The sequence below is a fragment of the Hemiscyllium ocellatum genome, chromosome 1, assembly GCF_020745735.1.
Source record: "Hemiscyllium ocellatum isolate sHemOce1 chromosome 1, sHemOce1.pat.X.cur, whole genome shotgun sequence".
Taxonomy (NCBI): domain Eukaryota; kingdom Metazoa; phylum Chordata; class Chondrichthyes; order Orectolobiformes; family Hemiscylliidae; genus Hemiscyllium; species Hemiscyllium ocellatum.
In genome coordinates, this window is record NC_083401.1 from 81,921,972 (window position 1) to 81,943,766 (window position 21,795).

General features: G+C 41.1%; 1 protein-coding gene across 3 annotated transcripts in view; it reads left to right on the top strand.

Annotated features, from left to right (window-relative positions):
• Positions 1 to 11,401: 11,401 nt before the first annotated feature.
• kif2a (kinesin family member 2a) overlaps positions 11,402 to 21,795 on the top strand; it is a 146,868-nt gene continuing 136,474 nt past the window's right edge. For all 3 annotated transcript variants that reach the window (XM_060830311.1, XM_060830301.1, XM_060830292.1), the window contains exon 1: positions 11,402 to 11,595. In XM_060830311.1, the coding sequence (XP_060686294.1) occupies positions 11,535 to 11,595 (61 nt within the window). In that variant the 5' untranslated portion in view covers positions 11,402 to 11,534. The remainder of the gene's footprint in view (positions 11,596 to 21,795) is intronic.

The following is a 21,795-nucleotide window of genomic DNA, read 5'->3' on the forward strand; positions in this document are numbered from 1 at the left end:
TGCAGCCAAGACTCAGACTACACTTCCCAGGGTCACCCCTGGGTCCTACTGCTGACCTGCAGCTAGCCATCATACTAGTTCTCCCCCCCTCACCTATCCACCCCATAATGCACTCCAACATGCCACCTCTCCCTCTTCATCTCATCCCCCCCCCCGCATGCCTTTCCACTCCCCCATCCCAATCTCCTTTCTCTCCCACACCCACCCACCACACCACATCCAACCCTCACCCACCACATGTCATCACCCTTCCCCCTCCCCTCCATTAGCCACTCAGGAAACACCCAAAACCCCACCCACAACCTGTGCCACATATTGACTATCCCCTCTGACCTCAAACTCTCTGAGGCTGAAAGGTTTATCCTCAGGAAAGGTTTCATGTTCGTACCCTCCCGCCTCCACCTTAATGAATTCTGAACTGGTCACAATGCCTCCGCCTCTGTGCCTTCTTCTTTGACAAAAACTCCCAACCTACCCTGACAACCTCTTCTCCTGCCTCCAACCTTCCTCCTCCACATGTTCACTCCTCTCTGCTAGACTTGTACCTGTCCTAGACCTCTTCATTGCTGTGGAAGCTGTTTTTGCTGGACTGCTTGTTTGCAGAGATTTTGATCTGTCATGGTGTTGCTCTCGCCTGGCTTGGCCCCTTGCCTGGGTGGCCCTGTCCTGCTAGAACATTTTGTAACAACCACATAACCTCTGCCTTTCCGACATAACTCATGAACTGTTTATCTGCAGAAAGCGCAACTCAGCCAAATGTTATCAATGGGCAAGTGTAGTATCTGGAGTGTGCATCAACTGAAGGTCTGAGAACAATAGCTTGTTATGTGCAGTCTTGGACTCTGGCTCGTGTATTCTGAAGTGGACCATCGTGTCGACTATCTTGTGGTTTTATGTCTGATTGAGAAACTGTCAGCTCAGCATTTGTTGTACTATATAAATCTGCGGCAATCAGGAAGCGCTTTGGAGATGTACCGGACCATACTAAGGAATGGTGTGCTCCCCATGATATCATCCAATAAAATTTGTCAATGCTCAAAGTCTGAGTCTAGAGAATTTCTTCAACAATTGCAGAATGCCGACATGACATAGCCGCCATAATTTCTCCATCCCTCACCTACTCCAACCTCATCGGCTCCAAATGTGCAGCGCTCCACTCTCTTCGCACCAACTCCCGGGTCACCATCAAACCCGCTGACAAACGTGGAGCAGTGGCAGTCTGGAGAATGGACCTCAATATCGCAGACACTGAACGCCAACTCTCTGACATGTCCTGCCTCCCCCTGCCTATGATCCCACCACGACCCATCATGCCAAAATCACTCGCATTGTCTGTGCCCTCATTGCATCTGGTGATCTCTCGTCCACTGCCTCCAAACTCATAGTTCCCCCAGCCCAGCACTGCCCGGTTCTACCTGCTCCCCAAGATCCACAAGCCCAACTACCCTGGCTGACCCACTGTTTCGGCATACTCCTGCTCCTCTGACCTCATCTTGTCCTACCTTAACTCCATCCTCTCCGCCTTGGTTCAGGCACGTCCCCCCCCCTACAGCTGCAACATCAACCATGCTCTCCATCTCTTCAGTAACTTCCAGTTCCCAGGCCCACAGCGCTTTATCTTCACAATGGACGTGCAGTCCTTATACATATTCATATTACATAAGGATAGCCTCCAGACCCTCTGCTTCTTCCTCTGGAACAGACCCATCCAGTCCCCCTCCATCAACACTCTCCTCTGCCTTGCCAAACTGGTCCTCAACCTCAATAAATTTTCCTTCAACTCCTCCCATTTCCTCCAAATCTAGGGAGTGGCCATGGGGATTAGGATGGGCCCAGCTATGCCTGCCTCTTTGTTTGCTATGTCAAACAGTCCCTCTTCAGTACCTACACAGTCATTGTGGCCCAACTCTTCTGCTGTTACATCGATGATAGCATTGGTGCAGCACCCTGCTGATCATCTACTTCACCTACAACTTCCACTCAACACTCAAATTCACTTGGTCCATTTCAGACACCTCCCTCCCCTTTCTTGAGTTCTCCATTTCCATGTCCGGCAACAGTTTCCACATGGGTATTTACTACAAACCCACAGACTCCCATAACTACCTGGACAACATGTTCTCCCACTCAGTATCCTGCAAGAACTCCATCCAGTTCTCCCAATTCCTCCGCCTCCACCGCATCTGCTCAGATGAGGAGACATTCCATTCCCAAGCATCCAGATGTCCACCTATTTCGAACAATGTGCTTTTCCTCCCTCTGTCATCCGGACAGCCTTCCACCGCACCACCTCCATTCCCGTTCCACTGCTCTAAACACCCCCCACCAAATGCAATAAAGACAGAGATCCCCTTGTCCTCACCTACGCATCCAATGCATCATCCTTAAACACTGTCGCCAACACCAACTAGACCCCACCACCAAGAACGTCTTCCCCTTCCACCCCTCTCTGGTTTCCACAAGGACCGTTCCCTTTGACATTCCTTGGTTTGCTCTACTCTCCCCACCAACCCCTTTGAGATGCCAGGCACCTTCTCCAGCAACCAGAAAAGATGCAAAACCTGCCAGTATACCCACCCCCCTCACCTCCACGCAGGGTTGCAAACAGTCCTTCCAGGTGAGACAGAGATTCACTTGCCTCTCTTCCAACCTAGTTTACTGCATCAGGTGCTCCTGATGTGGTCTTCTCTACATCGCTGCCTCACAGTGCCAGGGATCCGAGTTTGATTCCAGCCTCGGGGTTTGCACATTCTCTCCGTACCTGCGTGGGTTTCCTCCGGGTGCTCCAGTTTCCCCCCACAGTCTAAAGATGTGCGGGCCATAGTGTTAGGTGCATTAAATTACCCATAGTGTTAGGTGCATTAGTTCGGTGTCAATATAGGATTGAAGAATGAGTCTGGGTGGGTTACTCTTTGGAGGGTCGGTATGGACGGTGGGCCAAATGGCCTGCTTCCACACTGTAGGTAATATAATCTAATCAAAAACGTAAACTTAGGAAATGGTTTACCGAGCATCTCAGCCAGGCCCACAGGGAACATCTGGACCTCCAAGTCACTGGCCATTTTAATTTCCCTTCCCATTCCTTTTCTGACATGACTATCCCTGGCCTCCTCCATTGCCACAATGAACCAAACTGCAAATTGGAGGAACAATACCTCATCTTCCACCAACGGCCCAGAGGACTCAACACTGAGTTCTCCAATTTCAAATAATCTCCCTTCCCATCCCCCGACTCCCTTTCACCAAACATTTCATCAAAGAGATGCCTACATTTTCGGTAACTTTAACCACAACAGCCCTTCCGATACTTTTCTTCTACAGACATTATTAACTCTTACACTCATCATATCTTTGGTTCTCCATTTTTATTGGTGATTTTTTTTTACCTTTTACCTGCAAAGACAGAAAATACTTGTTTAAGGTCCTTATCATTTTCCTTATTCCCCATTATAATTTATTCTTTCTCAGCCCATCAAGGACTAACGCTTAGTTTTCTTATAGTCTTCCTTTTTATATACATGTAATGTATAAACATAGAAAATGGGTGCATTGAAGTAAGACTTCAAGCCTGTTCCACTATTCAATATCATCTTCCCACCTTCTGCTCATATTCTTTGATCCCTTTGGTCCTAACAGTTTTTGTTTTGACCGCTTTCTGTGGGAGAGAATTCCACAGGCTCACCACTCTCCAGATCAAACAATTTCTCATCTCAGTCCTAAATTACCTACCCCATATACTTAAACTGTGATTCCTGCTTCTGGATTTCCCAGTCATTGGAAATATCTTTCCCAGTCATTGGAAATATCCATCTACTCCTGTAAGAATTTTATAGGTTTTTATGAGATCACTACTCATTCTTCTAAAGTCCAGTCAATATGGTCCTAACTGATCCAGTTCATGGATTATTCATTCATGTCAGAATCAGAAACAATCAAAATCTCTTTAAATCATACAGTTTCTTCTAGCCAAATTCCTAGGTCCTTCCTTTACTGTTAGATGTAAAAGAGGTAACATAAATGTTAGTTGGGATTTATCAACACAATTTGTCACAAATTTGGTGCTTAATCCTTCCTATTAAAGGCTGAAAATATGGCTCAAGTGATGGTGAATTTAGTGTTCAGCCAATTATTGCATTATTTAAATTTTGGGTAGGTACATCAGAATGCATATTTTTATATTTTAAAAAACTGGAAGTCAGTACATCACACCAGACAAGGGAGATCAATATTACAGAAAACAATTTATTTTAACAATTAAACTCTCTCTCCTTTCTCCCAGTCCCCTAGAGCCCAAAACAAAAAGTCACCAGAAGATAAAAGACATGGATAATGAAGGTATTAGTCATAGGGTCATACAGAATGGAACCAGACTTTACGGTCCAACTAGTTTGTGCTGACCATAATTCCAAACTAAACTGGTCCCACCTGCCTGCTCCTGGTCAGTATCCCTCCAAACCTTTCCTATTCATGTACTTATCCAAATGTCTTTTAAACATTGTAATTAAATCTGCATCCAACACTTCCACTGGAGATTCATTCCACATACAAATCACCTTCTTTGTAAAAAACAATTGCCCCCATGTCTTTTTAAGATCTCTCTCCTTAAAAATGTGCTCCCTAGTTTTGAAATTCTCCATCCTAGAGAAAAGACAACTACCATTACCTCTATCTATACCCCTCATTATTTTATAAACGCCTATATGGTAACCTCTCAAACTCTTACACTCCAGTGAAAAAAAGTCGTGGCCTACCCAGCCTTTCTTTATAACTCAAAGCATCCATTCTGTCACTATGTCCTCTCTCCCCTCCCCCCACTCCAGTGGGACTGTCTGTTCTTTTCAGTCTATAGACAAAAAAAAACTGCAGATGCTGGAATCCAAAGTAGACAGGCAGGAGGCTGGAAGAACACAGCAAACCAGGAGGCTGGCAGATAGACATATCGTTGTTCTACCATTCTCACATTCCATTCACTTAATCTGAACTATCAACATCTTTTCTCCCCTAGCACTCTACACTCCAATTTCCCCCAACTGTAGCATAAACGCTGCTCCCTCCACACTTCATCACAGCGCTGATGAAGAGTCATCTAGACTTGAAAGTTAGCCTGCTCCCTCTCCATGGATGCAGCCTGACCCACTGTGATCTCCAGCATTTATTGTTTTTAATACAGATTCCAGCATCTGCAGTAATTTGCTCCTATGGACCCAGCAACATCCTGCTAAACATCTTCTGAGCCCTCTCTAGCTTAATAAAACTCTTCCTATAAAAAAGCGACCAGAACTGGACCTAGTACTCAAACAGCAGCCTCAGCAATGTCCCACACAACTTCAACTTGACTTCCCAACTCATACTTGAAGGACTAAGCAATGAAGGCAAGTGTGCCAAATATCTTTTTAACCATCCTGCCTGTATGTGTATTTTTTAATCCTTATAAGCAGCTTTATTTTTTAATCATCACCAGAGGGCTTTGGACACTTTAAATCAATCAATCTTTTCCATTTGCCAGCATTTGGCCCATATCCCTCACAACCCTTCCTACTCATATAACCACCCAGATGCTTTTTAAACATTGTAATTGTACCAGCCTCCACCACTTCCTCTGGTAGCTTTGTTCCATACATGCACCACCTTCTGTATGAAAAAGTGGCCCCTTAGGTCCCTTTTAAATCTTTCCTCTCTCACTTTAAACCTATGCCCTCTAGTTTTGAAATCCTTCATCCCAGGGAAAATACCTTTTTATTTACCCTATCCATGACCCTCATGTTTATATAAATCTCTATATGGTCACGTCTCAGCCTCCCCACTCCATGAAAAATAGCCCCAACCTATTCAGTCTCTCCCTATAACTCAAACCCTCCGACCCAAAGTGGTCTAATCAATGTCCTGTCAGTGGCAACATTGAGAAAGCTGGTACCTTTACAAATCTGCTATAGGGAATGCAGGAAAGCTCTTGACCACGGGTGGGGGAAACGGGCTGTAACCATTTGTTCAGAAGAATTAAGGACATCTGTTCTTAGTGTCAATGGATCAGTGTAAATAAGGTGATAACATTTGTTCACTTGTGGAATGTGTGGCAGTACTTCCTTCTCATGCTTGGGGCTGGAAGTTGTGCATATTTCACTGTGGGATGTTGGATAACTTGAGTTTCTGGTTTATATTAAAGACTCTTAACAAAACTCCTACTTTATAGGAAAATAACTTGTAATTTAATATGCTGAGTGGAATATGCATCTAATAGAAGAACTTTGATACATTTTCATGTATACTACACTGAGCACATTTGAATTTATGAAGCTCAGCTCCCTAATCGTGACTGTTCTGGAATGTGAATGTCTCATTATCCTTATAAGCTAGGAAAACACAAAGGCTGAAATTGACATTATAAGAAAGTTGGAAGATGTTCATGTGTATGACAGAAAACATTCTTCTGTAAATTACATTCACTTATCTAAGAGTTCAAGGGACAGAGAGAGAGAGAGAGAGAGAAACAGGACGGAAGCTGGTGGAAAGGTTAACTCTTTGTGGTCTGATTTGAGTGTACACTTGCTTGTCATGGATTGAATGTTTTGTGTTGTTCCCAGGAGCTTGAGATCTAGGAATGTTATGAGTTGAATTTACATTTTGGGTATCTAAGATGATTTTAAAAGAAAAAGCCATTTTGTAGGATAATGATAGTGGGCATGTTAGCTGAGTGAGGTTACCGTATGACCTTTTCCACAAAGTTTAGACTAATCTCTTGTTATGATGTACTGTTAAAATGGAAGGTTATCTAGCCAAAGCAATTGGTCATTTGGCCTGGCTTGATCAGAGTTCTCACTTTGAAGTGCATGTAGCTTAATTAGTCAAATGTACTCAGACCTGTCAATGAGTTTCTCTTCCTCTGCAAACTTTTGTCATTTTATTGCTGCTTATCTTATTCTGATCTGTTTTTGTAATTTTAACACCAATTTCTGTATAAAGACAGCTTGTTTGCAGCAATAAGGTGCGTAGCCTGAGGGAGCTCTTACGGTACTGTTACTCTGCTAATGGTTTTAGAATCTTAGCTCAGGCCTTGCTTGTAGGTATCTATGTTATAGTGTAACATTGATGCCATTGGTAAATAAAGATAAATTTGTTTTAATTTAAACTAAACAGAGTTTCATATTCCAGACTACCACAGAGTACGATCTCTGGGACGAACCAGGATACTTGCAGGTCGAGTCCATCAGAGATTCCCTGAGCCATCTCAAATAGGTACTTTAACAATATGATCTCCCAAGTCCTATAATCAATGCAATGATCAAAAAGGAACGCATACCAAATGCCGTCTTCACTATCCTATCGACCTGCAACTCCACTTTCAAGGAACTATGTACCTGCACTCCTGGGTCTTTTTGTTCAGCGACAGTCCCCAGGACCTTACCATTAAGTGTATTAGTCCTGCCCTGATTTGCCTTACCAAAATGTAGCAGTTCACATTTATCTATATTAAACTCCATCTGCCACTTCTTGGCCCACCAAATTAAGATCCCATTGTACTCTGAGATAACCTTCTTTGATGTCCACTACACCTCCAATTTTGGTGTCATCTGCAAACTTACTAACCATGCCTCCTATGTTCACATTCCAAATCATGAGTATTCTTGGATAATTTGATGTATTGTTTTAGGAAATTGTCTTGAATATCTCTGAACTTGACCTCCAGACTGCCTTTGTCGATTTTAGTTATCCAATCTAGAGGAGATTAAAGTCCACCTTGATTGTCACATTACCTTTGTTAAAGCTCTCATTAATTGTTGATTCATGCTTTGTCCAATGCAATAGCTGCTGTAAGGGGGCTGCAAAATTTTACCACTCTGCGCTCTGCAGTGTTACCCTTTACCTCGACACATTCTGATTGTACTTGGTGTTTTGAGCCAAACTCCTTTCACACCATTGTTTTATCTGAGCTATCTTTCCTTCTTTTCTACTCTGTATTTGCAAGTCCTTTTTTTTAATCTTATCTAAGGTTTATCAAAATACTTTACACTAGCTTCCTCCCACTCTATTTGGTTAGAGCTAAGATACAATAAAAGTATCAATACGTTAGTGGGTATATTCTGTAGGCCATTGTCTAGTGGGAAAGATATACAATAATAAATGTGGAATGAAATTAGAGATGTAAGAATAAATAACTACAGAATGGTTATAACAGGATACTTTAATTAAATCGTAATACAGCCAGAGATAGTAATAGTATAAAGGGCAAATGAGTGTTAGAGTTTCTAAAACATAATTAGCAGAATTTTCAGTCCACTATTTTCAGATCAGTATTTTTCAGTTTCAACAAGGAAAGAGATGCTGCTAGGTCTGGTTCTGGAAAATGAGGTAGGTCAAGTTGATCAAGTATTAGCAGGGGAAATTATTGTTTATCATAATGTCTAGGTTAACGATGGAAAAAAGAAAAATTTGGCATTAAAATAAATTGGAGGAGGGCCAGCGTGATGAGAAAAGATCTGGCTGAGGTAAATTCCATCAAGGATTGCCGAGCCAATTTTCCTTCAAAGCAAAGAGAATTTGGGTTTGCGGAGTTACATTCCCACAAGGGGAAAGTAGAAAAAAGTCAGAGTGTCCGAAAGATAACAGTAAGAGAACGCAAAATAAAGCGGAAAAGGTATAAATATGAGAAATATCAAATGAATAATACAGATTTATAAATAAAGTTCAGAAGGGAAGTAAAGCAAAGAGAAAGAACATAAGAAAGTAATGGCAGCTAAGTAAAAGGGAAAATGAATTTCTGCTATGGAAATATAAAAAGTAAAAGGAAGATTGGGCTAAATGGACAATAAAAGGGACTTATACATAAAGCACGGGACATTGTTAGGGTGAGGTACTAAATAAATACCTTGCATCTGTCTTTATTAAAAAAGAAGATGCTGCCAAAGTCATAGTGAAAGAACAGGTAATTGAAATAGTGGATGGAATAAAATTTGATAAAGAAGATATAATGGATAGACTAAATCATAGAGTCATACAGCATGGAAACAGATCCTTCAGACCAACTAGTCCAAGCCGACCATGTTCCCAAACTGAACTAGTCCCTCTTGCCTGCATTTGACCCATATCCCTCCAAACTTTTCCTATTCATGTACTTATCCAAATGTCTTTTAAACCTAATGATACCTGCATCCACCACTTCCTCTGGCAGTCCATTGCACACAAGAACCACTTTCTGTAAAAACGTTGCCCCTCATTTCCTTTTTAAATCTTTTTCCTCTCACCTTAAAAATGTGCCCCCGAGTTTGAGCACCCCCACCCTAAGAAAAAGACACTTGCTATTTAACTTATCTATGTCTCTTGTGATTTTATGTACCTCTAAAAGGTCACCTCTCAACCTCCTATGCTTCATTGAAAAATGTCCCTATCCAGCCTACTTTTTTTGTCACTCAAATCCTATCCTTTCTATAATAGGGTGATCAGAACTGCACACAGTATTCCAGAAGAGGCCTCACCAACATTGTATACAACCTCAATGTGAAAGGTTACCTTTTCTCTTTTTCTGTGATGATGGATGATAACCATTGATCAGGTAGCGACATATTAAACTATTAATTACATGTTTTCATTTTTTTTAAAGAGGATATGCAGTCAAATAAAAAGGTTGTAAATTCTGAACAATGTAGCTTGTGACTGTAAGGCTTTGGAATATTGAAAAGGCCTGTGTGGAGTATTCCCAGTCTAGATAGAGATCATGGAAGATCACAGTTGAAGGGTGTCAAATAAATCTTATACAAAATAACTTCAAAGGGACAGATGCACTGCAAACTGAACAGTAATAGCCTGTGATTTTTCCCAGAGTGTGAACATGAAGGAAGAAAAGACAGCAGTTTGGGGAAAAGGCATATGTGTGATTAAAAGCTGGTAAAAACCCTGGCTGTATGTGCGAGTGTGTGCTGTGAGCATTGCAGTCATGACCTCCTGTCCCTGACATTAATTGCCTTCTGAGAAGAAAAATGTCCAGGTAACTTTCCTCCTTCCTGAAGTTTTTCAATATTCGCAACTCCAGCTCTGAACAAAGTATGCGAAGCTGCAAGTAATTATGATTACCAGAGTCATGGTATCTGGAACAAATTTCACAAATTCCCACATATTGTGGCAATAACACATCATCATCATTGTCTTTGTGTCTAACCTTATTTAATGGTTTGATCAGTCCTGGTTGTGGTTAAAGTTGATAACTTACCAGGGGCTGGATGAGATGCATCCAGAGAAGTACAGACAGAATTTGCAGAAACATTGACAATAATCTTCTAATCGTCCTTAGGTGTAGGAATGGGCCTGAGGCCTGGAGAATTGCAACTCTTATAAATTTACTTTATAAAGGTTGCAAGGCTAATCCCAATCCAAATGTGAGTTTTTGATTAAGTATCAGTGAAGGTTGATGAGCGCAATGCTGCTGATGAGCATTTGGACTTCCAAAAAACATTTGAAGAAGTGCCACATAATAGATTTGATAGTAAAGTTTAGACAACAGAATAAAAGCAATAGTGGTATAATGAATATGGAAACAGAGGATACTGGTCATTGGTTGTTTTTTCAGACTGGAAGAAGACATATAATGATGTTGTCTCCATGTCAGTTTTAAGTATACTACTTTTCTTGGTGGAGATTAATGACTGAGACTTCATATGCAGGGAACAATTATCAAAATTTTAAAATTACACAAAACTTGGAAATTTTGTGAATTGTGAGGATGATGGTGATAAGCTTCAAGAGGACTTAGGTAGCATGGTAGGAAAAGTGGCAGATAAAACTTAATGCTGAAGTTATTGTAGTAGTAAGAATGTGAACAGTCAATATTAATAATAAAAGATATAATTCTAAACAGGATGTTGGAGCAGAGGAATCTTGGGGTATACGTGCACAAATAACTGAAGGTGTTGAGGGAAATTGGACAAAAGTGGTTGACCGTACAGAATTCTGGCTTTATAAAGAGGGGCACAGAGGACAAAAACAAACAAATTATGATAAGCCTATATAAAAAAAAATTAGGCCTCAACTTAAGATCTGGTAGAAGTTTTCAAAATCATGAAGCGTCTGGACCGAGTAAATAAACTAATTGCTCTACCAGCACGCGAAGTTTTTTTGTGATTCATGTACTTCCAACAAACACCACCTTCCTTTGTGTTGGTTCTGTTTCCAGCTACTGGAGCATCCCTCTTGATCCTTATTATGCCCCAACGGGCAGTACAACGTATACACTTTTCAAAGCGAGCGTTATCTTAGAAAAGACAACTGTAGCCGGGTTTTAAAAATGTATGCACATTTTTGTCGGCGTAGCATTAAAATCACAAGATTAAGGAGAAGGATCCACTTTGCCTTTATATTGATGAGGAGCGGGTAGAGGGGAGGTGACTGGGCATGCGCAGTAGTGCTGGCGCTACTCTTGCTGCCCGGTAATTGTGGAGAGGGAATAACGAGGAAGTGTCAGCAAACTTGAAGGGGAAAAATCATCAACGGTTAAATATATTTCTAATCAACCGTGATATCGTGCGACGAATGTTAGCGGACGAAGTATGGCTGTCAATTTTGGAAAAGTCCAAATCGGGATTTACGTCGAAATCAAACGGAGCGACGGTTAGTGAAAGCGGGGAACAGATTTTTTTTTGAGCGCCTCTTCTCACGATCATTGTTTAAGAGACGCCTCAACAACCATTAGCAACGGCCGCCTCTGCGCTAGAGCTCCCTGTCTGCGTGATCCTTCCTCGATTTGAGGGCTGGGGGAGAGAGGGTAACAGGCGAGGAGGTGGCGGGGGAGGAGTAGGCAGTTCGGTTGACAGATTTTTCCCGAAGGTGTACTTGCTCGGTTGTCTCGGAGACGGCGCCGGCAGTACTGCCCAGGCCGGCGGTTGTTGCTGCCACCATCACGCCCTAGCGGAGAGCGCGCTCTCGTCGGGAAGGAGCCGTTGGGCGCGTGCGCGCTGGCGGGAGTGGGTGAGAGCCGGGCGGCGGCGGCGAAGCACGCTCCTTGTGAGGGTTTATTTTGGTGTTTGTGTGTGGGAGGATATCAGACGTTTTCTGTTTATTTCAAACAAAATAAAAGAAATCATCGAAGATGGTGATTGATTGTGACTAGAGAGTTCATTCAAAAGAGTTGGAGGGGATGTGTTCAGACACGCCCCTCCCGTCCTCGCCGTGCGCGTTGCTGCGGCGCTGCTGCAGACTGCGCGTGCGCGTTTTGCATCTCTATTATTTGGGCTGAACGAAGGGCCTGGTACTGATTGTCAGCTGGGTGTGAGGCTCTTGGAAAGGAGTATGTGGCTTTTTACAGGCGCTTTGGATCGGATTCTGTGGCCTGTTTGTCAGCAATTAATATCTGGAATTTTTCTCTTTCACCTGGGCAACCTGATTTCTCAATCGTAAAAGAGGGGTTCATTTTTTTTCTGTTGTGATTTCTAAGCATTCCTAAGGAGCCAATGAAATTTAATTGTCTCGTTTCCTGCATAAGAGTAGCTAAAATTACTTTGCACGCAGAAATAATACACGTACAGAATTATCATGGTGGTACTTGTTCCATTGTTATTGACAGTGGGAAACCCTAACTCATTGTGCAACAGTAAGGTAAAACAAAGAACCGTGGATGCTGGAGACCTGAGTTAAGAACAGAAATTGGTGGTGAAACTCTGGTCTGACAGCATCTTTGGAGAGAAAGCAGAGAACCCCAGACAGTTCTGTTGAAGACCCACCAGACTCAATGTTGATTCTTTCTCCCCACAGATGCTGCCAGGCCAGCTGAGTTTTGCCAGCAATTTTTTTGTTTAATTGTGTAATAGCATCCATTACATCCACCAGTGAAAAATGGATGGTACTCTGTTTAACCCTTTAGTCAAAGAAAGGCACCTAGGAGTGTGAGATGATTATGCATGGTTATTGTTTCTTCAGTTGCTGCAGAGGGAGACAATGGGCTGAGAAGAAGTTCAATGTAGAATCTGAAAATATTAAAGAAACTGAGTTCTGGCAGCATCTGTAGAGAGAAACCATTGATATTTTGAACTAGGTCTCTTCTTTGATGTTTTTAGGTCTCTTCTTTGATTTTTTAAAATATCCCCCCCCCCCACCAACACACAAGCCCCACTTCCAAATTGATGAACTGAGTATTTTTCCAAGAAGTCTGCCTTTAGAGGTCAGGGCCATTAGTGCCTGTCAGCATATGTCTGTCCGCCTTCATTATGCTTTCAGGTGTCACTATAGAGGATGTATGGACATCCAGGAAGATGTAATCCAGAGTCTACTCCAGTACAATAAAAGTCTTTGGACTTATGACCATCATCTATCTCATTGGCTCCTTAGGAATGCTTAGAAATCACAACAGAAGAAAAATGAGCCCCTCTTTTACAACAGCTAAGGTGGAAACTGTTCAGCCTTTTCTCCTGTTTAGGATATGTTGCTCAGCTCTCAACACTGAAGAGGCATGTTCTCTGGGTGGATGCTTAGTGGACTCCATTATCAGTATTCTTGGGCTGAAATTATTCTGCACTTGTACTTTGCTTGGGTGTAACAGCTTCAGCTTTTGTGACTCGTATGTTAATTTCAGCATCAAGTTGCTGGTGAATGTGAAGCTGTCAGCAATATCCAAAGTCACTTTGGCATTGCTGGTAAATATTGGTATCTCATCATTCCAGACCATGGCATTTGTTTTCCTGATACTGATGGACGAATTATACTTTACAAGTTTGAGAGTTTATCTATTTGCCACTGAAGGTGTTTCTCAGTATGGAGTGCTTGTCTGAGATTCAAGATGAGGATGAATAGCTTTCTGTCAGTTCTGGCATTTACTGTAAATGTCCTGAAGGTAAATGACAGCAATAAATGGAAGAATGTGTTCAAGAGCGTCTGTACCAGAGTATGACTCTGCTTATCATCACTGCAGACCTCATAGGCTTCTGTTGTTGCACCCATATAGCTGACCTGACATCATCTTGGAAAGAGGAGGTCACATTGAGTAGCTCTGAATAGCTTAAAAAGGCTTCCTCTGCTTATGTGGTCACATGTCTTGTTGAGATGAATGAATGCCATATACAGTGGACTCCTTTGTTTACAGCATTTCTCTTCGGCTGTTAGACTTTAAAGAGCATGTCAACTGTAGATCTTCCTGTACTTAGATATTTACAGTGTGGAAACAGGCCCTTTGGCCCAACAAGTCCACACCGACCAGCCGAAGCGCAACCCACCCATACCCTTACATTTACCCCTTACCTAACACTACGGGCAATTTAGCATGGCCAATTCACCTGACCCGCACATCTTTGGATTGTGGGAGGAAACCGGAGCACCCGGAGGAAACCCACGCACACACGGGGAGAACGTGCAAACTCCACACAGTCTGTCGCCTGAGTCGGGAATTGAACCCAGGTCTCAAGCGCTGTGAGGCAGCAGTGCTAACCACTGTGCCACCGTGCCGCCCACAGATTCAGCCAGGATTTGCTGCCTGAAGGGGAACACAGACAATTATGTTTTTAGTTCATAGTTAACTACTTTCTTAAGCTTATTTATTTTCCCATATTGTCCTCACATTAGGAACATATAGTTAATCCAGTAATTGATTTTACTATTTTGACTGTGTTAATCTATTAATGGTAAAGTGTAAACAGTTTTCAGTGGAAAACGTTGGATCTGTTGAGATGCCAAAAGAAGTTATGTTGTGGAGATGGAGAATATGGCATAAGCCAGTGAGTACTTTGCGTCGGTTTCCACAAAGACAATGAATAGTGTCACATCTAAGGAGAGGAATTATGGACAGCACGATGGAGCTGAAAAGCATAAGAATGAAGAGCAGGAGTAGGTGATTCAGCCTCTTGAGCCAACTCTGTCATTCACTACAATCATGACCTCAACTCTACTGCCTGCTCCCCATAACCCTTCAAACCATTACAAATTTTAAAATTGTCTGTCTTTTTAAAATTTACTGAATGTCCTGTCATCTACTGCACTCTTTCTCCTCATCTGCTTTAAACCTGCTACCCCTTATCTTAAAATCTGATTTTTCTTCTTGTAGGACAGCCTCTTTTCATTTACTTGGTTAATTCCCTTTAGCCATCTTTTATACCTCAATTAGATTCCCTCTTATTCTTCTAAACTCTTCTCAACTTCAGAGACTTTAACCTTAACTACTCAATCGCTCCTTTTTAAGACAAACCCTACATCTGTGATCAGTCTGATGAACCTCTTCTGAACTGTCTCCAATGCAGCTACATTTGTCCTAAAGTAAAGGAAACAGTACTCCAGGAGTGCTGTAACTGATGCTTTGTACAGTTGCAGCAGCACTTAGAAACCCAGGATTTTATAGTCTAGAAGGAGGGCATTTGACCCATTGTGTCTGTACTGGCTCCCAAAAACGCTGTCCAGCTAGTCTCATCCTCCAGCCCCCAAAGGCATCACTTTCTAATATACATCCAGCTCTCTTTTGAAATCTCCTATGGAATCCATCTCCACCACTCTCCTAGGCAGCCCATTCGAAATTCGAACTCTAGTAAAGAAGTTTCTCCTCCTCTCGCTCCGAGCTGTCTTGCAGTCAGTATTGAAATAGTGACCTCTAATTGCTGACCTACCAACTAGTGGAAACAGAATATCCTTTCTTACCCTGTCAAAATTGTTTATAATTTTGAACACCTTTAATAATGTCACCTCTCAATCTTTGTTCCAAGAAGAACAAGCTCAATTTCTGTAATCTTTTCACACTTCCCAGGGCTTTCACATCTTTCCTTTAAATAAGATGTCCTTCCCTTTTATACTTTTTTTGTTTAGCTATAAATGCCTATATTCCATTTGCCTTCCTGATTACCTGCATGCTTTCTGCAATTTGTGCATGAACACATGCAAATTATTTTGTACTGAAGTACCCTGAAGTTTCTCTCCATTTAGATAATACATTTCCTTTACGCTGTTTTGTCAAAAATGGATTACCTCAACATGTATGCTAAACTCCATCTACCAAATTTTGGCACATTTTCACTTAAGAAAGTTACAAATGAATATGGATTACTTATGTTACAACTTACGACCTATTTTAATGTTGACTGCAAATTTGGCTATGGTACCTTTTTTTTTATCTCTGCATTCAAGTTATTAGTATATATAACTGGAGCTTGAAGACTATAGCACTCTGTAACAGTTATATTCTTGCTGACCAGAAAAAGATCTATTTATCTCTACTTCCTGCTTTCTGTTGGTTAGTCAATTGTGTATCCAAGCTAATAAATTACCCCAATCTTCATATGATCTTGTCTTGTATATTATCTTTTGTGTGGCACCATATCAGATTCCTTCTAGAAGTCCAGATATTGTAGCTATAGTTAACCACTTTGCTTGTTACATCGTCGTAATCCCAAACTAAACTAGTCCCACCTGCCTGCTCCTGGTCCATATCCTTCCAAACCTTTCCTATTCATGTATTTATCCAAATGTTTTTTAAACGTTGTAACTACATGCATCACTTCCTCAGGAAGTTCATTCAATGCGCGAATGACCCTCGTGTTTTGTTTTAAAAATGCCCCTCATGTCTCTTCTAAATTACACTCCTCTCACCTTAAAAATTATGCCCCCTAGTTTGGAATATTGAGTGCAGTTTTGATCTCCATATTTCAGGAAGGCTGTAATGGCCCTGAAGCATGTTCAGAGGAGGTTTACAAGGTAAGGAGAAACTACTACTTCTTCAACCAGAGAGTGGAGAATCTATGGAATTCATTGCCACAGAAGGCTGTGGAGGCCAGGTCATTGAGTATTTTTAAGATAGACAGATAGGTCCTTGAGTATCAAGGGTTACAGGGAGAAAGCGGGAGAATGGGGTTGAGAAAATTATTGGCCATTTTTTGAATGGCAGAACAGACTCGATGGGCTGAATGGCTGCTCCTATGTCTTATGCTCTTGAAATCCGCTATCCTAGGTAAAAGACAACTACCATTGACTATTTATACCTCTCATTATCTTATAATTCTGTAATATTGCCTGTCAACCTTTTATGCTCCAGTGATAAAGTTTAGTTTATCCACTCTTTAGTTATAAACTAGACCTTCCATACTCTGCAACATCCTGGTAAATCTCTTGTCAACCCATCTTTGACGGTGAAGATCCCCAGTAGGATAGCTTTACTGAGTGCGTTGGAAGTTCTTAAGTAAAAATGGAATGCATCTTGAATTGCTGAATGTAGCGAAGGTGAATCGGTTATAATCTTGCAATCCTCATTGGATACAAAAGTATGGAAATTCAAGATGGGGGAAGAGAGTCAACTCAGGGCTAAAAGTCAGCCAGCCTAACATCAGTGATAATTCGAATCTATTATCGGACCAAAATTTTCTTTTGGCTAGGTATGAGTTAATTAAGGAGATTGGTGTATTTGCTTAAAGATGAAATATGTTTAATTTTAATTTTTTGTAGTATCTGAATAGTACACATTGTATGTTCTAGATGTTTCATGTATGAACGTTTGGAAGGGTTGACGAGCCCTATAAGACACTTAATAGAAGTGAAAGCCACAAAATTTTAGGGACAATGATCTGGGTACAACATTGGCATAATGACTGAAAGCAAAAGATTGGATGGATTTTTTTTCTGATGTATCTTCAAGGGTGGTTTTGGGTCTGTTATTTGTTTTTTTTCTTTTTAAGATCTAGACTGGTCAAAGGAGCAGTATTATAAAACTTGCAAGTTGATATTAAACTTGGCAAAATAGTGGATCAGGATGAGGATAGTTACAGAATAGTCTAGATGTGTAGTGGAATGACAAGTATTGAGTTATATGAAGGAATGATGCACTTTGGGAGGACTAATGTAAGAATACATTGCATTTTGCCAAAACAGCCATTTATTGATACGCCAAGAAAGAAATTTTTTTTGTCTGGAAGCAATAATCAATTCAAGGTGACAGAGATTGTTTTAAAAAGTGCATATAGTTTGCTTTATGAATAGAGGGACAGAATTCTGGGAAAGAAACAAGTCATTAGCAAGTATTTTGAGAAGATTTACCAGGATGTGACCAGGGATGAGGGACTTCCCTGATTGAGAGGTTGTAAAAGTTAGGACTATTTTCCTTAGATGGGTGGGTGATGTGAGCAGGTTGAATGAAGAGGAAGAGTGTTCCCTCTGGTGATGTCATGGATTGAAAAGGAGATGTTTCCACCTGTTGGAATGTGGACTATCTTAGCTGAAAAGATGGTCGAGGGTATTTTCTTGATGGTTTTAACTGAGTTGTGATAGACACTTAAGAATGAGGGTTACAGACAAAATAAATCACTGCTGTTTCAAAGAATCAACACAATTAAGATGGCAGAAAGAGTTCCCATTTCTAAGTCTACAATATTAGAGCATGGGGTCTTTTAAACAATGAGTGAGCTTACCTGCCAACTTGCTCCTTGGATCCTGCTTGACCTGCTGTGCTTTTCCAGCACCACACTCTCGAATCTAACCTATTAAGTCTCTCAAAATCTTGTATGTTTTAAAAGATCACTTCTCATTTTGGTGAACTCTAATGGTTGTGGGCCCAATTTGTCTAAGCTTTCCTCATCGCACAAAGCAGCTAAGTGAACCGCTTTTACACTGCTTTTAGTGCAATTATGTCCTTTTTACAAATAAAGGAGAACAAAACTATACTCAATACTTTAGATGGAGTCTCATGAATGCCCTGTGGAAAACTTACTTCCATTTTTAATAAAAACAGAAAATGTTGAAGGAACTGCAGGTCTGGCAGCATCTGTGGAGGGAGAAGTGGAGTTCACGTTTTGAGTTTGATATGATTCATCTTCAGATTTCCAACATCTGCAGTATTACTCAGAGTATGTGTATGCATCTATTAGATGAGAATTTTTTAAAAAAATTGTAAATTAGGGTTACACTGCAAATGTGTAAATACTTGGAATGGAATAAATCTGCTTCAGAATTAATATGGAGGTGGTATTGGATAAGTTGTTGGTACTTAAAGTTGGCAAGTTATTGGGGCTGAATGAGATACATCCAAGGATACTGAGGGAAGTGAGAGTGGAAATTCCAAGGACTATAACCTTTTCAGTTTTTCCTCAACATTGAATGATGTGAGAGGACTGGAGAATTGGGTGGAACCGAAATTGCTTATTGATGAGCAGGTGCACTTTGCACATGCTGCTCGGTAGCACTGTTGACAAAACCTTCCATCGCTTTACTGATGATCAAAATTATGCAGAGGGTGGTTATTGTCTGGGTTGAATTTGTCCTGCTCTTGTACATAAAACATATCTAGGGGATTTTGTTTTGTCTGATTAGGAACAGAAATGGGATTTTTCACCATTCACCACAGTCATACATCATAGAAACAGAGCTTGCAGTGCAAATCATCCACGCTGACCAAGTTTCCCAAACTAAGCGAGACCCACCTATCTGTATTTGGCCCATATCCCTCTAAACCATTCTGATTCATGTACCTATTCAAATGTCTTTTAAATGGCGTCGCTATACTTGCATCGATTACTTCCTCTGGCAGTTTATTCTATGTACGAACTACTGTCTGTGTAGTTGCCCCTCAGCTCCTTTCTAAATCTTTCTCCTTTCACCTTAAAAATATGCCCCCTAGTTTTCGATTTTCCATTTGGTATTCATCTTTCCTATGCCCCTTGTGATTTCATAAACCTCTTTCAGGTTACCCCTCAATCTCCTTTATCTATGCCCTTCCACCATCAATGATTTGTATTCATAAAACCACAGACCCCTTTACTCTTAAATGCCCCTTAGAATATTATCCTTTGTATTGTTGCCTCTCCTCTGGTCTTCCTAACAAATTGAAACGCTCATACTTGATAATTCTCTGAAATATATTTTGTCTGCAGCATGTCCACCATGCTGCCAGCTTATCTGTGTATTGTTTCTGAAGTCTATCACTACCGTCACAGTGCATAATATTCTCAAGATTTTGTCATCTGCAAATTTTTCCCAGTCCTTTTTAAGTCTAGGAGAAGGTGAGGACTGCAGATGCTGGACATTCCTGTTGAAGGGCTAATGCCCAAACTGTCAACTCTCCTGCTCCTCAGTTGCTGCCTGACCTACTATACTTTTCCAATGCCACACCTATCAACTCTTAAGTCTCGTCCATTAATTGAGATCAGGAAAAGCAATAGTCCAAATAACAGCCCCTAGAGAACATTAATATATTATTCTTCCAGCCTAAAAATAACGCATTAACAGCAACTCTGTTTTCTGTCACTCAATGAACTTGGTTTCCATGTGACTACTTCCCTTTTATTTTGTGATGATTAACTTTGCTGAGAAGCCTGCTCTCAGGCATGTTATTAAATGCCTTTTGCAAGTTTTGTACACCACATCAACCACATTACCATGTCAATGTTGTCCATTATCTTACTGAAACCTCAAATTTGTTAAACATTATTTGTGATTAACAAATTGTTGCAGCTTTCCTTAATGAATGTGTATTTGCCCAAGTGACTGTCAATTTTATCAGAGTATCCTTTCCTTTCCAAATGACTTTCTTCACTGAGGTTAAACTGATGGGTTTATAATTTTGCTAGATTTATCTTCTCATCTGTTTTGAACAAGTGTGTAACACGTGCAATTATTCACTCCTCTAATACTGTCGGTTTATCTAAGGGAGATTAAAAGACATTGGCCAGTGCCACTGCAGTTTCCATCTGAATTCCTTCAGTATCCTCAAATGCATATGATCCAGTCCTGGAAGCCTACTAACTTTTAAGCAGAACCAGCTTTTCCAATTCTTCTGCCTTACTTATTTTTCAGCCCACACAGGTCTAATACAATTCCGGTTTCATTATGACATTTACAGCATCTTCTTTGTTGCTAGAAGCAAATGCATTACGCTCTGCATATCCTTGTTTGCTATTATCTGCCTGTACTGCTCGCGAAAGAAACCTTTTCACTGTAATTAGGTACACGTGGCTACAACCAATTCATTCATTTTTATATGCCTTTTTAGGAAACTTTTTAGAATTCATTTTATGTTGGCTACCATTCTCGTTTTATTTTCCTTTGCTTAACAGCTGAAATTTAAATATCTAACAGGTTCTCGCCTATTGTCCAAATGTTATACAGACCTTTTTTCTGCTTCATCTTGCTCTCTATCTCTTTCTTTATCCATAAAGATCTGGCTCTGATTCTCTACCTTTTACCCTTGGCGAGAATAGACCATAAGAAATAGGAACAGGAGTAGGCCATTTGGCCCCTCATGCCTGCTCCACTATTAAATAAGTTCATGGCTGATCCAACATTTCTCACACCCACTTTACTGCCCTTTCCCCATAACCCTTGATTCCCCTACTGATCAAGAATCTATCTCAGACTAAAATATAGACTCCTTGCGGCAGCTCTCTGTGGCAGGAGTTTCAAAGACGCACAACTCTGAGGTCTCCCCACTATAGGACAGATGCTATGAAACTTGCAAAGGTTAAGAAAAGATTTATAAGGTTGGAGGTTTTGAGCTTTTGGGAGAGGCTGAATAGACTGGAGCTATTTTCCCTGGAGCATCCGAGGCTGTGGGGTGCCCTTATAGAAGTTTATAAAATTATGAAGGGCATGGATGGGATGAATAGTCAAGGTCTTTTTCCTCAGGATAGGTGAGTCCAAAACTAGAGGGCATAGGTTTTAGATGAGAAGGGAAATATTTAAAAGGGACCTAAGGGACAGTTTTTTCAGAGGGTGGTGTGTGTATGGAATGAGCTGCCAGAGGAAATGGTAGAGGCTGGTATAATTATCTGGATGGGACTACGAATAGGAAAGGTTTGGAGGGATATGGACCAAACTGTGGCAAATGTGACTAGAGTTATTTAGGACAAATGGTTGGCATGG